At 38.7% G+C, this 17,649-nt stretch overlaps 3 protein-coding genes across 7 annotated transcripts in view; 1 reads left to right on the forward strand and 2 right to left on the reverse strand.

Moving 5' to 3' along the window:
- Positions 1 to 1,444: 1,444 nt before the first annotated feature.
- Positions 1,445 to 3,813, forward strand: apobec2b (apolipoprotein B mRNA editing enzyme, catalytic polypeptide-like 2b). 2 transcript variants are annotated; one of them, XM_044209767.1, is made up of 4 exons: positions 1,445 to 1,842; positions 2,664 to 2,844; positions 3,026 to 3,373; positions 3,496 to 3,813. In XM_044209767.1, the coding sequence occupies exons 1-3, from the start codon at positions 1,559 to 1,561 to the stop codon at positions 3,365 to 3,367; spliced, it is 807 nt and encodes a 268-aa protein (XP_044065702.1). In that variant the 5' UTR covers positions 1,445 to 1,558; the 3' UTR covers positions 3,368 to 3,373; positions 3,496 to 3,813. The 2 variants fall into 2 exon arrangements, with proteins under 2 accessions (XP_044065702.1, XP_044065700.1); XM_044209765.1 differs by having other exon boundaries at positions 1,450 to 1,842; positions 3,026 to 3,388.
- LOC122882397 (basement membrane-specific heparan sulfate proteoglycan core protein) lies at positions 3,636 to 15,234 on the reverse strand. Of its 2 annotated transcripts, none has more exons than XM_044209725.1 (19): positions 15,055 to 15,234; positions 14,900 to 14,938; positions 13,629 to 13,679; positions 12,396 to 12,660; positions 12,023 to 12,289; positions 11,479 to 11,769; positions 10,418 to 10,684; positions 9,088 to 9,378; positions 8,613 to 8,885; positions 8,144 to 8,413; positions 7,671 to 7,964; positions 6,591 to 6,863; positions 6,395 to 6,509; positions 6,127 to 6,284; positions 5,935 to 6,036; positions 5,198 to 5,266; positions 4,928 to 4,987; positions 4,746 to 4,814; positions 3,636 to 4,367 (listed from the first exon to the last, which is right to left on the reverse strand). In XM_044209725.1, the coding sequence occupies exons 2-19, from the start codon at positions 14,900 to 14,902 to the stop codon at positions 4,306 to 4,308; spliced, it is 3,180 nt and encodes a 1,059-aa protein (XP_044065660.1). In that variant the 5' UTR covers positions 14,903 to 14,938; positions 15,055 to 15,234; the 3' UTR covers positions 3,636 to 4,305. The 2 variants fall into 2 exon arrangements, with proteins under 2 accessions (XP_044065660.1, XP_044065659.1); XM_044209724.1 differs by having other exon boundaries at positions 12,396 to 12,683; positions 15,055 to 15,233.
- A 2,409-nt stretch (positions 15,235 to 17,643) lies between these two features.
- The window catches only part of mybpha (myosin binding protein Ha), a 31,598-nt gene continuing 31,592 nt past the window's right edge, over positions 17,644 to 17,649 (reverse strand). For all 3 annotated transcript variants that reach the window (XM_044209744.1, XM_044209743.1, XM_044209745.1), the window contains one exon: positions 17,644 to 17,649. This exon is cut by the window's right edge and continues 352 nt beyond it. The gene's annotated coding sequence lies outside the window, so the exon portion shown is untranslated.

Below are 17,649 nucleotides of genomic sequence, written 5' to 3' on the forward strand. Positions count from 1 at the left end.
AAACCTTATTACTAAAGTACTTAGAAATAAATGGCAGAAAACTATATGTAGCTACTGTACTCTTGTTCTCTAATGCTACATCAGAAGGCACAAGCTGCTTCAATGCATTGATTCATGTTTTGTGATTAATAAGGAACAGCAAGACAACAACATCAATCAATTTGAAGATGACTGGCTGTGAAGGAATTGCAAAATATCTGATTACAGAAGGATTACATCTCTTTTTCAGCCTCATCCCAGTCTTACTGTTCTTGAAAACCACTTTAGAGGAAGTGTGTTAATCTGTGTGAGATACAATGAGATTTTCCTCCATAGATCAAAATTATCAAAGATTGCTGTGATCTTAATGATTTTCACCCCAGGATGTCTCTGTGAATTTAGATGTGTTGCTAGATATCCGTGTGGATGTGGCAGCGTGTTAATCGTTGAAAAGTGTGTTTTTGCTCATCCCCACAGGGTGTGTTGTTGTTTGTGAGTGTATGTGGAGCAGTGTCTCTCCCTCCCACCCTCCCTCCCTTCCTCCGGCTGTCACAGCTCATCCATATGAGTTAGACGAGCAGGCCGGGCTGAGGTCCTATTGGTAATTGCCTCTGAAATGAATTACTTGGCAGCAAGTGAGACTGAGGGAGGGGAGGAAATTGTAATTGAACTGCCCCCTCCCTCCCACCCTCTCCCTTATGCCTCAAGTTATTACATCTGCAGTGCAGAAATCCATTTTCTGTCCACACATAGACACAGAAAAGTACACACACTCTTACAAAACCAATTTTCCCCCTCCCCCATGCAATGGTATCAGCAAAGGACCATATTGATGCAGGGTGATTTCATAGATTGATTGTTCACGGGAACATGCACACTGGGCCACACTTCACTCCTGCACTCTTATTCATAGCACAGACGCAAACACTGTTTTACACATTGTGCTTATGTGTGTGTATTTGTTTGTACTGCACTGCTCCCAATCTTCCCCTATTTGGGGTGCCCTTTAGCTGGCCTTGGTGTATTCCTAAAGCCTATTGGGCTGCAGGACACGGGAGTTGGCACAAACAAAAGTGGTGTTAGTATCAAGAGAGCCCTGGTTACCCCATACACACAGACACACATACACTGCCAAGCATCGTTATTAATAACCTGCCTGTTGCTGGCCTGTTGACAGTGAAAGCCTGGTGGATTAAATCGCTACCTCTCGATGAGGTTGTACATTTATACACAGAATATGGTCGTTTCCTTTCTTAATTTGGCAACTGTATAAAGTGAGGAAGAGATATAATTCCAGTCTTGCCCTACCTTCATCATGCAACACATAGGCACTCACTCTTGTGTTTTCCTTTGGCCTTTTAACAGCCAGGGCATGGAAAGAAGGGGGGAGGGTGAGTTAAACAAGCCACCTATCCCAGCCCCAGCCAGACATGCACATGTTGTGACTCCAACCATAGCACACAATAGGATCTATTTCTGTAAATGCACTAGGGTTATCACTCCACTTACAGGGAGCGATCGCTCTCGCTCTCTCCCTCCCTCTCTTTATCACAACACTCTCACTCACTTACACAAAATCATGGCGGACAGAAACAGCCGGGTCAGTGTTAAGAAGAAAGAGAAGAAGGTGGAAAACAAAACAAATGATGAGAAGGACAAAGAGAAGGAAAAGGGGAAGGAGAAAATTGTGAAAAAGCCTGACAAACTTGTGAAAAAGCCAGAGAAGACCCCCGAGCAGCCCAAGATGGATGAAGAGAAGAAGAATGGGGAAAGTGGAGGGGCAGCAGGAGCGGAGGCAATTAACAGTGAAGAAAATGGAGAGTTTCAGCCCATAGAGCTGCCACCATTTGAGATTATCACAGGGTGGGTAAGATTTAAGACTTCCACCACAAGAATTAGTATCAGCATGTCATACTTGCACACCTGTTTTGCTCTTTAACACATCCACTTTTTAGTTATTTTGTAGTTGAAGTAGTTTTTCATGTCTTTCTCTAAGTCATATTGTTCCCAATGTATGTTCTATAGTTGATTTCAGTGAGGAAGGATACTAATGACTTGCACCTGACATCCTTACTAACCCAGCAGTAAGAATAGGGATGAGTCACAGAGCTGACACAGATGCCGGCCCCTGCTATATCACTCCTAGCATCTGTTCCCCAGTCTTTGTCCTCTTAGCATTCGCTGTTTGATATCAATGCTATAAGAGATCTATTTGTGTAATCCATCTGGCTATTCATGTACAATATAACGATGGATTAATATAGAAAGACAGGAGGGGTATGTGTTTTGGCACATTCACAGATCATGGGATGATGTGAAAGCCAAAAATATTTATAGAAACATCAGTTTATTCAGCTGAAGCCTCATTAATATTCTATTCACTGTGTCACCATAGTCTATATCGAAGACTCACCATCATTACTCTTTTACTGTCTCTTGCATGGTTTACAAATTCATCACAAAATGAGTGACTCATACTCTCAGTGTTAGTGTCACCTGGATTGGCATTTCCAGTCGCACTGTCATACACCACAATTAAAGGAGTATTTTCACTGTTTCATGCTAATCTGACCTTCATGCACTAAAAAGCCCCAATGATGACAACAGTGCTTTTTGGTATTCACTGACAAGAAAACAGGCTTAATATTAGATTTATGGAAACTCTCTCTTTCAATCTCCACCAGGGAACAGATGAGCCCGTTCTACTTCAAGTTTCAGTTCAGGAACGTGGAATACTCATCAGGGAGGAACAAGACCCTACTGTGCTTCAGAGTGGATACACCAGGAGGCAGCACAGAGCCTCTGAAAGGTTATATGGAGGATGAACATGCCACAGCTCATGCTGAAGAGGCCTTCTTTCAACAGGTAATGAACGCTCACACTCACGCTTTTCATACTGTAATATAATGTTACACATATGTGAGCCCCACGGGAGGTCTGGCTCGTGGCAAGTTTGCAAGTATTTTCTCAAGATAATATTATATGTAATATAATATTAGTTTTTTCTCCTTCGTGCCTTCATAAATCTCCACTCTTTACTTTCCAGGTGCTCCCTAACACTTCCCAAGAGTGTGAAGTCACATGGTATGTATCATCCAGTCCCTGTGTGGCTTGTGCAGCCAAGTTGGCCAACATCCTCCAGCAGCGCAAAATGGTCCGTCTCTGCATATTCTGCTCCCGTCTCTTTGAGTGGGAGCAGCCGGAGATAGTGGAAGGGCTCCGGGCTCTGGTGAGTGCCGGCTGCAAGCTGCGGATGATGAAGCCAGCTGACTTCCTACATGTTTGGGAAACGTATGTGGAGAAGGAGGACCAGAGCTTTACTCCCTGGGAGGATTGTCAGGAGAACTACGACTACTACATGGAGAAACTGGTTGATATCCTCAAGTAGATGGGAGTCAGTACATATTGTGTATGTTGAGAGCCTACATGCTTCTTTTGGGTCAATAAAAACCTTGTGATTTGATGGTTTGTCTGGAATAATGACTGTCTTGTGTCTTTTGTCCCGTCTTGTTACAGGTGCACATGATGGACAAGATCTCCCCACAGACTGAACCACAAATCGGCCTACTTGTCAAATTCCCACTGGATGATTGTGTGTTTCTTGCAGTTACATCTGATGGTGCAGATCAATATTAGTTTGAATGAACACTCGTGGCAACATTTTGTATTTTTTATTTTGATAATTTCATAGGGAGACACAAAAGGCTTGAATGGCATTTCTGCAGAATCACTTATTGTATATAAATATATCAAACAATATCCAACTGGTTGCCTAAAACATTCATTGCTGAACCATTTACAACTTTAACATTAAACATTAAATAAGCTAACATATCTACTGACATCTGGTGTTTGTTCTAAGAATTGAAACAATTCTCCTACAGATCATCACATATGTACAGTGAATACAATAATGTATATGATTTATGTTTATCATATAAACCCTCATGGATAAGCAGATATAGCTAATGGATGGATGGGTGGAATGGCTAACATAGTGAATCTTATAACGTTAGCGTTCAGGTCAAAGCACAGCTGAGGCTGAAAGTCTGACCATGTAGAGTTGACCCAGACAAGATGAGTCTTAGATGTCTTATGATGGCCCCTGTACACAGCTTGGTCTTTCCTCTGACATCACTCAAACTTTCCATTTTTAGCCCCACTAGTTATAAGCATCGCACAATAGCGAAATTGTCTCTCCAGTTTTCATACAGCCAGAAATGTTTTCTGGTGCATTATAAGCGTTAAAGCCTTACAGGGCTGTAGCAAGTCTATAGACTTGTTAATAATTTTCTGCTAAACTGATGCAAATAAAGCTTCAGTGACTCATTGTTTAAAGGAAACTAGCCCACCGTTGTTTTCATCATCATGGCTCTCAGTCGTAGCAGCTAGAAACACAGGAAGTATAAATTAATTAAAAGGAGCTCCATCTTTACCAGCTGCAACACTAAAGTGATGAACACAGAAATGCATCAATAATTATAATTATAATATAATATATATTTTTCTGAAGTGGGCCATTCTGCATAATGAGTACTTTTACTTTTGGTACTTTAAGTATGTTAGTACTTTTGTACTTTCAATTAAGTTTTGAATGCAGGACTTGTAACAGAGTATTTATACACTGTGGTATTAGTACTTTTACTTAAGTAATGGATCTGAGTACTTCTTCAACCTCTGTGTCTCAGTTATAAGAATTTGGCACAGCACCTGTCATCACAGAGAAAATGTTTAATTGGAAAAGTGCATTTGTATAGCTTTATTACCTTGGTCGTCCTGCGAGGTTATTGGTAATGGTGTTGTTTCACTGCAAATCGTGCCATTCTCATCCCCTTCTGCAGGTCAAATTGTTTTAAAAAAAGAAACCAAGCAAATATGTCAGTGTGGGATCAACAAAGGGAACTTTCAAAACACTTGCATAGTAATGTGGTTTTTGTATCATCTTTACCTTTAGATGAAGCATTCAGTGCTTCATCGGTGATGTAGTCAACCAGTGGACAGGGTGCATCTGCAGGAGGGAGGAAGGAACGTTAACACAAGAGCACCAACGGCTAAAGGAAAACTATGAGTCAGAGTTAACATTGAAAGTTTCAGTAGGTAGTTTCACAGACAGTAATTTCAAGAATAGCTCACAAATTAATCACTGGTGGGGCTGTATCTGCAGCATGTGCAGAAACAGCGACCGAACCACAGGCCACGAGAGGTGGTGTCAACATACCAGTACAGTTCTTTAGCTGGGCCATGGTGAGAAACAGGTTCCCCTCTTCTGGCTTATCTTCATCATCAGCTATGTGATAAGAAAAAATAAGTCAAATCATTTTGGCTTTTTTTGGTTGATTTCAGATTAAATATATTCTCAGGGCAACGAAAACAGGGTGTTAACACAACATCCATCAACACATCATCACCTTTTAAGTTGACATGGCGAACTTGTTAGCAAACAGTTACTTATTTGCACATCCAGCAGTTACGGAGCAACATTATCATTCATTTGGAGTCATGTTTCCGGTCACCTGGCAAATGTTATTCCAGTGTTATTAACTCTCTTTTAGTCTGTCTGTTTTTGGTCTCCACTAACTCCTGAGGGAAATTTCTGGCTCTATTAGCTGCTAAATGTTCCACTATGTTCACCAGCTAGTTACTAATTGTGCATGTGTGATGTTCGGTGCTGAGCAGGTAGTGTACAGTGTGTTTACAGTGTGTGTACAGTTGTGGTCCGAACAGCTAAACAATTAACTGAAACTTGCTATGTCAGAGGGGAGCTGCAAGTCAGAGGGGAGCTGCAGATTCGGGTGATAATTCTCTGTTGGTTCACCACTACAAGCGACCACATTGTCACATTGTTTTTACATTGTCATTGATAAATTGTTACTATAATAATATTGATTATAGCTGCTTTAATAATGAATATTTTTAGAATCCTTGCACTCAAAAAGTCCCCTACTAAAGCCAAACCTGGTTTGCGGATGACTTTGAGGACAATGCATCCGAGGAAGACTGCGATGATGCCAAAGAAGAGACAGCCAGAGATGGAAAGAAGCACCCTCCTCTTCAAAACTACAGATTAAAATAAAAAGAGAGAATGAAAGTGAGAAAGAATATTTACAGAGTAAAAATGCATAACTTCCAGACCTCTTTTATACTCACGAAGGTTCTTGGTATTGAAAGGATCACTTCTTTTTGAATATGATGGTCTACCGGTGCGAATGCCCTGGCAGGTGTAACCACTCTGCTCATGATTATCCTGGGGTGTGACTGTATGTTTCTCAGAGGGCTCCAGATCGATTTGTTTGTTCTCTTTGAACCTGTTCATCGTTTGAATTTTCAGAAAGGTGGGAATCCACACAGTACACATATAAATGCATTTAGAAAACTTTATTCTATAGTAGTAAGTGGTGTTTTTGATGTGTATTACCATGTGTAGTTCCATATGTCCTGGCTTTCCTGCACCCCACATCTGAGCACCAAGCTGTCAGTGGAGAAGACCTCTGACCAGCCAGTTAACAGGATTATATTAGCCTGTGGGCGCTCTGTTGAAACACAATCAATATTGGGATAAACACATTCAACACGTGTACATACAGAAACATTTTACCGTATGTTAAACGTACCTTTAATGTCGAGTGTTACATCCTGACTCTGGTCTGAGTGGAAGACTGTATTCCTTCCTCTTTTAGCTTGGCATTTATATGATCCAGTGTCTGATCTCGCAACAGAAGTGATGGTGTGATTGTTTCCAGATACGGGGAGTGTACTGCCATCTTTGTACCACAGGTACTCCCATCCAAAGGAGACATTAATGTGACAGCTAAAGGAGACTGAATCTCCAGTGTGCATCACATTGTGCTTGGGATTCTGCATCAGTATGACCCTGGGTTTTGTATCTGAGGGATGATAATAATGCCATTGCTATTAGTATGACAGCATTTTATCACTCTGCACAGCCCAAAATAAGGGGAAGCTGGCATTTAACTTGATGCTTTAAATGGTTATGTTGATATGGTGAAACTCTACTTCCTTTACAGAATGAAACATGTCTCCCAAAGAAGAAAACATTTTGGTTTTCAGTTTACTTACAGAAATAGGTAGACATTTATTTGCTTTCTTGCTGACAGTTAGATGAGAAGATCAATATCACTCTCTTACATGTCCGTTAAATATGTAGCGACAGCCAAGAGATGGTTAGCTTAGCTTCGCATAAAGACTGGAGGCGGGGGGAAATAGCTAGCCTGGCTCTATAAGATCATCATATAGTGTTGCTGTCCTGTGAGAACCACGTATCTCTAAAAAGTCAAGTTTTCATGAGCTCAGAATAACAGCTTCCAGCTTTGTGATAATGCATTTTCCAGCTAATCCGGGGGGAGGAACACTTTATCCTTTAGTGCATCAGAAAAATTCAAATTCAAAATCACCAAATTTAGAGATACATGGTTTTCACTGGACAGGAAGGGTATGAAAAATTGTAACCTGAAAAGTAACTAATAACTAAAGCTGTCAGACAAATGTAGTGGAGTAAAAAGTTCAACATGTCTCTGAGATGTAAAATGTCAAACTATTCCTTTAAAATGTTTTTGCTTCATATAGAAACCCCATCTGCCACCTCTTCCACTGTGACAAGAGTCAAAATGAAACAATTGATTTAAAAAAAATCCTCTAAAGAACTGTGTCAAAAAAGAAGAAACAAATCTCACCATAAACATCAAGTGTTAGTCCAGAACTAATGCTGCTGCTGACAGACCTGCTCTTGAGTTTTCCTGAGCAGTTGTATTGTCCACGCTGTGAGGCTGAAGCAGAACTGATAGAAAGAGTAGTTCCATCGGAGTCAAGCGATACGATAGTATTATCAGCCTGGACCTTCTGTCCCCCTTTATACCATGTATATGTCCAGTCAGAGCTGCCGTTCATCCCACAGCTCATCTTCACACTCTCAGTGGGGAACACATCCAACCACGGTGTTGTTAGCTTCAAAAATGGAACAGGAATTTCTAAAGAGAAACAGACACATTGGCCCCTTTCTAATATCCTTAAAGATATCCTCTTTGTATTTGATTTTTACCTTAACATTTTATAGCATGAAATCCATCCACACAGATGAAGGCAGCATTATTCCTCAGAACAATACACATCACAAAACATCAACACAAAGTAACTTTCTTTGGCTCACCAGATACGTGTAAGATCCATTCATCACTGTGCTCCGTGTTGTACTTTGTTTTGTCTCTTGTGGCCATGCACGTGTAAGTCCCACTGTGAGATTCATTGGCATCATGGATGTTAAAACTACTGCTGTTGATAGGGAGTGATGCTCCATCTTTGTACCAGATGTACCCCCAACCAGATGAGAGATTAACTTTACATTTGAAGGACACTGACTCTCCAGTGTACACCTTGTTAACATCTGGCTGTTGGGTCATCAAGGGCTTAGGCGTGTTCTCTAAATACACAAAGAAGAAATGTATCTGTGTCTTTTGTGATATCAACAGTTGTAGTTAAACTGTTCATTAAAACATCTGACCAGCCAGATAATAGCATCATACGTGATCAGCGATGCACTGCAGAAACACACCTAAAAAACTCATTCAACGGCTTTCATACTACAAATAAATGTTTAGAGAAGGTCAACAGAATCTTACCTTCAACTTCAAGGCGTATAGCATGACTCTGTTCTAAGTGGAAGACTGTATTCCTTCCTCTTTTAGTTTGGCATTTATATGATCCAGTGTCTGATCTCACAACAGAACTGATGGTGTGACTGTTTCCAGATACGGGGAGTGTACTGCCGTCTTTGTACCACAGGTACTCCCATCCAGAGGAGACATTAATGTGACAGCTAAAGGAGACGGACTCCCCAGGGAACATCACCTTGTAGTCTGGATCCTGCGTCAGTATGACAGTGGGTTTCTTATCTGAGGGTAAGTAAACATGTCATTGCCATCAGTATGTTAAATTACACTGCATCCAGTGTAAAAAGAAGCTAGCATTTAACTAGATGTGCCTTAAACAGATATTTATTCCTCTGCCCTGATCCCCAAAAATGTTTACTTGTACCTAAAATGAAGGAAACATTTCTTATTATAGATTTAGTAGATTTAGAAAAAGACAACTCACCATATACTCTGAGAGTAAGTTCAGGACTAAAGCTGCTGCTGACAGACCTGTCCTTCAGGTGTCCGTTGCATTTATATCGTCCTGCATGTGCAGCTGAAGCAGAGTTGATGGACAGAGTAGCTCCATTTGAGTCAAAAGACACAACATTATCAGCCTGGACCTTCTGTCCCTCTTTATACCATGTATATGTCCAGCCAGAGCTGCCGTTCATCCCACAGCTCATCTTCACAATCTCAGTAGGGAACACATCCAACCACGGTGTTATCAGCTTCAAAGATGGAAGAGGAATTTCTACAGAGAAACAGACACATTAACCCCATTTCTAATATCCTTAGAGATAACCTGATTGAATCTGATTTTACTATACAGTATAAAGCACAAGATAGGTATAAGCAAAGCATAATTATTGCATCTGCTTATATAATGCACAACAAAACTGATCCAGACACAATCAAGCTTACATAAAAGAGGACAAAGTGAAATCTTTGGTGTTAAGATCACTTAAATCTGGAGCTTTATGGCGTCAAACCTACTTAAATACTGAATATTAATTTTTTAAAAATAGATCCTCATTGAATTTGTCTCATTATCCAACAAAATACATAAACATGTTTTTGCCTAAATAATATCCAACCTTAATGACTACAACAAGTAAATACTACCAGGTTATTCTCAAGATATAAGACCACACGTAGTCAGAAGCAGACCGACAATGGCCTGCTAGATTAAAAATCAAAGCACAGATTAATAAATCTACAATGTGTGAAGACAGGCCAGTCAACCAAAGCATCCAAGGTACAATGATTTTGATAATGTCGACTCAAAGCACAATATTGCATGATTCACATGGTTTAGAGAAGAAACAGTAGGTAAGTTTTTTGTCCTCTAAACATTGAGAACAAGTTTAAAATGCAATGGTGGCATGTGTGAACTGTTAAAATTTGTAATTTCTGACTTTTTTCACTTTGTTAACCAACAATAGCACTCCTCCCTCTACACAAAATATCCTTTCTCTGTGTGGTATGCCACTGCTACGTACATATACACATCTCTGAGCCATCCCTCCCCGCGTTATGATACACCACCACATCCTGTTTCAACAGAAATTGCATAAAATAACGGAAGCAAGACGCTCTCAAAATACAGTTTCACTGAATTCAAGAGCCGCCTGTAGGTTTTTGAAGCCTTTAGTGACAACACCAGGACAACACAAAATGATGACTTCATTTCCATATGATAGATGATTAGCATTTTACAAATTTACAACAGACACATGTTCTTACTGTACACACAATGTTTGAAATAATATTACTTTGCTGTTTTTACTTACCAAGAACACCTTGTGGTATTTTCTCACTCTCGTCTGTTGATGTTGTTTCGCCTCTGGTGGCCTTGCACCAGTAATTCCCCCCATCAGAAGGACCAAGATGGATTTCATGATGGGTTTTGCTGGTGGCAAGGAGATAATGTCCATCTTTGTACCAGTCATACTCCCAGCCAGAGGACACATCAACTTTGCAAGTGAACTTCACTGTTTCTCCAACATACATTGGGTTAAAACCAGGATCCTTGCTAAATGTTGGTTTTGGTCTTTTTTCTAAAACAAAAAGGAAGTTTACACCATGTTACTGCTACACTGTAACCCAAAATTTGAGAAGCAGTCATATATATCAACATCTGACCACTCAAATTAAGTCTCATGTTAATCAAGTTGAATATTGACGTTAAGAAGTAAAAGTTGTTTGACATTTTGAGAAATATGCTTATTCACTTTCTTGAGTTGAGAAGATCGATACCACTCTCGTTTTTTGGGGGGGAGTTTTTTTACTTATCCAAATCGAGGGTCTGAGAATAGAGACTTGTATGCTGTACAGATTGTAAAGCCTCTTGAGGAAAATTTGTGATTTGTGATATTGGGCTGTATAAATACAGTTGACTTGACCTGAAAACAGGGAGAACCATGGCTGTATTATACGAACTCTTCAATCCATCCATGGTGGAAACAGCTAGCCTGGCTCTGTCCAAAGGTAACAAAATCCACCAACCAGTCTGGCGCCCTCACAGTTTTTTTGTTTTGTTTTTTTTACAAATGAGACATATGTGTATTAATTAGTGAGCTTTAGAGGTGCTGGAAGGCAGATTTTGTTACCTTTGGGGCAGAGCAAGGCTAGCTGCTTCCCCCGTTTCCAGTTTTTGTGCTAAGCTAAGCTAACTGGCTGCTGATGGTAGCTTTACGCTTAGCATACAGATATGAGAGTGGTATCAATCGTCCCATCTAACTCTCTGCTAAAAAGCAAATTAGCTTATTTCCCAAAATGTTAAACTATTTCTTTATGATAGCTTTATTAATGTAAAGTTTATGTAATGCTATACAGAGGCAAGAAAGCTCACCATAAACTCTGACATTAACTGTGTTGCTGAACCCAGAGCTGACTCCCCTGGATTTGTGGTGAGCTTTGCAGGCATAGCCTCCTTCATGGGTTAGATTGACCGAGGTGATGTTGAGCAAAGCTTCCTCTGCATCCAGACTCAGGATAAAGTCCTCTTGGAGCTTCTTTTGATTTTGGTACCAGGTGAACGTCCAGTCAGAGCTGCCGACGACTTCACAGCTGAACTCTAAAATCTCATTTTCAAATACATCTGGCCAGCGACTCTCCAGCTTCAGAGATGGTGTAGGTGGGTCTGAAAAGATGCAATGCAAAGAAATCTTAAAAATCTTGAAAGAAATTTAAGATAAAACCCAATTAAAATGACAAACTACATCAGAAAAGAATAAGAGAAAGGAACACAGAAATGTTGAGTGTATCATCTAAACTTCCAGTTTCACAGATGAAAGTAGAATGTGTGTAGATACGTATGTAGTGGTCATACTGTTTGAAGTGCATTTTGAATTAGCTGCTGACAAAGTGATGACACAGTTCATAAGTAAGCTTACCAGAGACCTGCAGAGATGTTTTTTCACTCTCTTCTGTGTTGAATGGGCCTTTCCCTCTCTTGGCTTTGCAGTGGTACTCTCCATTGTTAGAATGTTTTACAGAATTTATGGTATAAGTATTATTATTAGGTGGTTGAATGGTTCCATTATGGTACCACAGATATTCCCATCCCCTGGACATATTGACCTTGCATGTGAAGGTGACAGACTCTCCGGGGAACATCCCAAAGTTTGAACTTCGGCTCAAAGTTGGCTTGGGCTTGTTTGCTAATCAGAAAGAAGACAGAAAAAGTTACCATTTCAATAATCATATTATTAAAAGCGGTCTAGACATTCAGCAAAAATATGGGTGATAGAATATAATGAAACTTACCATTAACTGTGAGTTTGATTGAGTTACTAGCTGCAGTAGTAATGCTCTTTGTTTTGTGTTGACCTTTACAGAAATAATTTCCAGAATATATTTGTGTTGCTGCAGTGACTGTAAGCATTGATCCGTTTGTTAACACATTTGGATCGTAATCTTGTACAAGCTGTCCACTTCGGTACCAGGTGAAGACCCAGTCAGAGCTGCCAGTGATACTACAACTGAACTCCACTTTCTCAGAAGGGAACACATCCTCCCAGGCTGACTGTAGCTGCAGAGATGGTACGGGAGGCACTGGAAATGTATTACAAATATTACTGATTACATTCATATATTTAAAAAAAATATTATGCAGAAATAGCCATGCACATTTAGGTCCATTGGCATTAAGAGCTTTACTGTGAAAGTTTTTTTTTGTTTTTTTTTAATTCTTCTAGTTTTGAATTTTGGTCTTAATGCAAGTAAGAACCACATGAGGCTCCAAAATTGAATCGATGCCATCTAGTCATCAATTTAAAAATTCATAAAATTAAAGACTCCAGTTAACACTATTTCAGAACACATGCTTACAAAGATTTTTTGAGGGAAAATCCACTTTTAAATAGAATTAATATATGAATAATATAATATATTATTTCAAAAACAGTTCAGTTTCATTTTGCAAGTTTTAACAGTCTTCTTCTAAAATAGTGGAGAGACAAATTGCAGCGTGATGTCAAACCAGTGCAGTCAGTTAAAACAAACTATCTGCCAGAGCTTTTTGACAATGGCCATGGTAATTTCACAGGTGGCATTTGCTGATTCACAGCGTGGAAACCTTACTGTCAAGGTGATGTCATTTGGATGTCATTTTTTTAACCTGTTTTCTCATGCGTCAGTGTTTGTAGATTTTACTGTCCAAAATCAATGCAAAAGTACATACTGATTTGGGTGAATTTTCTCATTAAGGCCTTACAACATCTATCACCTATGCTTTTTCAAATACTGACTTGATTTCAGGAAATAACGTCTTTCCACTATTAAATAAACAGGATTCATAATGTAAACCCTTTAAAAGTGTAATTAAGATGCATGATCATGCTTACTTTTTTAGATTTATGTTTTTTGCGACACAACTCAGAATCAGAATCAGAAATACTTTATTGATCCCCAAGGGGAAACTCTTTTGTTACAGCAGCTCACCTTTACGTCAGTGCACACAGGAATAGAAGTACTAGCAAACTGAGGTTAAAATCTCACCATAGATCGTTGAAATCGCTGTTGGCGAGATGTCTCCGACCACGGAGGTGACTGGTGGATGAAAGGAGACGTGTGGAGAACACAATTCAGATCAGAACAGCCAGCATTTGTGCTCTACCTACATCTCAGGCAGAGATTTAAACAGCAACAGTAGTAATAATGAACTTCGAGCTGCAGTGATTAATCAATTAGTCAATCGACAGAAAATTAATCGGCAACTACTTTGATAACCGATTAATCGTTTCAGTAATTTTTAAAACAAAAATGACAAACAGTCACTGGTTCCAGCTCCTCAAATGTGAAGATTTGTTGCTTTTCTTTGTCATATATGACAGAAAACTGAATATCTTTAGGTTTGGTCGAATAAAATTGGAATACATCTCCTTGAGTTGTGAGAAATTATAACATTTTTCACTATTTTCTGACATTTCATAGACAAAACAATCAATCCACAAATTGGGAAAATAATCTGCGAATTAATCGATAATAAAAATAATCGTTAGTTGCATCCCTAAAAGAAGTGCCGTGGTCCTGTATGAAACCACCACACAGGTGGACAATCTTGAATTTAAACCCAATTAAATTAAAATCATGTCATTTAGATTTTGAGCTAACATAGGGATTGAAATAGCCAATATTTTACTACACAAGGGAGTGAATTAAGGGGTGGACAAAATAAAGGCCTGACAAAAAAAAAGCAGCTCAGTACAACACAAGATAAGATATTCTCCAGAAAAATTTACTTTAGAAATTACTTAGCAGTACCACACATTGCAGGACTATACAGTATATTATCAGGTGTTATTTTATCCACCACACGTACTACAGGGTGACACAAGAACAGAGACATTACAGTTTCGAAAACCTGAAGTTTGAATTACAGAATAGTGAAATATCAACTTGCACTAGTACGCCTCTAATTGTAGGAACTGCCAGACTCATGACAACAAAGTACTTCATGTTCCGCATGTTAACTTTCCTCATGATTTACTTCCTAAACATTATTTTTGTCTGCCTCTGATTCAGTCGCAGCAATCAAAAAATTTAATACCAGGTAATTTAGTTTACAAACACAAAAGTTAACTTGGAAACTTGTATTTTAGCTCAACAAGAAAATGTGATAGACGTTTAGTCCAACTGCTTTGAAGCTAAACTTTTAGTTTTTTTTAAAATTCAAAACTAGCTTTAAACTACTATTTTAGTGCTTAATCAGTGCAATGTGCATCGAATACATTGTAATGTCTTGTCAGTGTGTCAAACATGTTTCTTACCATCTTGAGGATCTTGAGCTGCACAAACAGCAGTTAAATCTGTTAAATCAAATGAAGATGAATGTTCAGTGGGAATCACATTTGAATGTACATGAAAATATTATTTGCACATTAGCTGAATCACAAAAAATTAATGCAATTGCCTAAAAACTTACATATGACACTGAAGACTTTGTTAAGCCACATTTTCCATTGAGCTGCACATGTAGAGGCTGTGCTGCTGAGTTGAATCATATATCTGCTGTGAAGTTCGGTAAAGGAAATAGACTGCAGACTACATGGGTGCGGTGACAAGTTAATTTACCTCAGGACAGCAGCTTTCCTGTCTCTGACATCTGCTTTTTTGTGTGTTGAAGCAAGAGGAAATGTGTTGGTCAACCACACTCAGATGTTTGTGTTCTCAACATGAATTTGGATTGCTGATTTGCGCTAAAAAGTAACAGAGGGTTTAGGGAATCGAAACAACATGTAAGAATGTTAATGTATTGAAAAGACTTGCAATTGTGTTTAATACCAAACAAATATTGTGTTTATTGTGTACCGTGTGTGTTTAAAAGAGGCTTTTCACTTCCAATTTAAAAAATGTAGAATGTCAAGATTGACTTAAATACTTATTACACAAATTTTTCAGAGGTGACAGAATTAGAAGTAAGCAGAACTAAAACCAAAACTTTCTCAAACGATAAGTTACCAATTTATTTTAGTAGCTATTTTTTAACCAATAGGTGTTAAGTGATTTTGGGGACATGAGCGGAAGCTACAGGTTGTTGTTTTTTTAACATATGTGAACCCACCCTATTAACCACAAATGTCATAGCGACATCCTTTTCATCTGTAAATCGCTCTCTAGACATGCAAATGGAAAGAAGTTTATTCACAACTTAACTCTGAAACTAAAACTCATACATACATACACACATTTTAAAATGATCTAAATGTTGATACGTAATGTTAAGTCATCACGCACTATGTCTATTGGGCATTAAGAGTGATTGCCTCAGAAGAAAGTAAGTACTGAGGTTATCATACCCTCTGTGGTAAAGTATGACTTCCTGTATGGCTAACATGCTCTGTTTCTGTTCATGTCAGTGGTTTAGCCTCACCATACTCACCATAAGGTGTCAGTATAACACAGAAAATCACATTATCTCCAATCACACCTCTGACCCTAGGCACCCTGCCTGTATCTCTGGCAAAGCACATCAAATTAGCTGTTTTACACAAACTGGTACTTTTGAAAAACAAAAAACCTACTCGTCTTGTTGACATACTACTCCATCTAGTGTTACAGAATAAACCAATTTCTTCTTGCACACCAAAATGTTTGCCTATTGTGTTTTTATAATTGTAACCAAAATTATTGATTTTCACACTTTTATTTAGTTATTGACTTTATTTTTATGTTGTCTGACTAGACTAGACACAGCCAGATGAAAACACATCTCATTAGACTAGCACCAACAACAACATGGATGTTATGTGTTTGATGGCAGTTTTGTGAATCTCCACAGGTTGGTCAGAGCCAGTGATATACCAAATTCCATGACCCATCAGATTTTGTGACTTGATTAGGAGTTTAAGGCATTATGTTGCCATGGCAAATGTTTTTCAGTGGTTGTTACCCAAAACAGTTCCTTCATGGTATTCAGATTGGGTCACAAATGTTGATAGCTGTTGTTACCAAAAATTGTTATACTATAATGTCATACTATTTAGATAGGGTCACAAATTTTCATTGGTGTGATAGCAGAAACTGGTGGCCGGTAGTATCTGTCTGTAGAGCAGTCACCAACACCTAACCTGTGACCCAATCTGAATATATAACACCGGGGACATTTTGCGGTCATGTAAACATCAAGTAAAAGTTGCCAAAAAGAATTTTTTTATACTGGTGTCCTACTGTGGATCTTTCATTAAATGTAACGTTTTCGAAAACATTAAGGACTTAAGAGGACAGGTTTTTAATGAAATGTTACTTGAGCCATAAATTGTATTTTTTTGTTGTATTTAGTTGTTTTGATGAGGATGGGGGGGTGTTAGATTTTGGATTTAATTTTGGTTTTAAATATTATGTTAAGATTAATGCTACCTGTCTTATGTCTGTCTTGGTTATCCCTTGGATGTTAAGGGAATAAAAAATAAATAAATAAAAAAAATCAATGCCTTTTGAATATTTGGTCACCCATAACCTGCACAACAAACAGGGTCAGCACACGCCAGAACCCCTGGATCTTAAGGATTTATTGTGGAGTTCGATGACATTTAGGTCAGGTGTTGTGAATCTACGTCTAAAATGCTTCTAAGGGAATATTTCTCATATTAATAATGAATTCTAATGGGAGAATTCTAATTCAAACCCGCCCCACATTCGATACACGGTTGTAATGGGTAAGGTGTGAATGAGTGTGAGCAGGTGTAAAAAAGACTTTCAGTGACACGAACCTGGTAAATAAAAGATTAAAAGATTCCAAGCTGATTACAGCTGCCATCTTTCTTGAAAGAGAGAGTGAGAAACTCTTCAGAGCCATTTTCAAGACTACAGGTGGGAAGTGTTTGATACAGTGGAGTATTCATTTAAAGGGTCAATGATTTGAGAAACACAAACATTCCACTCACTACCACTGAGGTGGCAGCAGACATTTTGTTGATCTCAGATCGTCTAAATTCTCTTGTGTCACTATGTGAAGCATTTTGTTGTAAGCATTATACAGTATCTCAAAATTTGTGTAGAAATCCACAAAACATATAAT

This window comes from Siniperca chuatsi, linkage group LG10, assembly GCF_020085105.1.
Source record: "Siniperca chuatsi isolate FFG_IHB_CAS linkage group LG10, ASM2008510v1, whole genome shotgun sequence".
NCBI lineage: Eukaryota > Metazoa > Chordata > Actinopteri > Centrarchiformes > Sinipercidae > Siniperca > Siniperca chuatsi.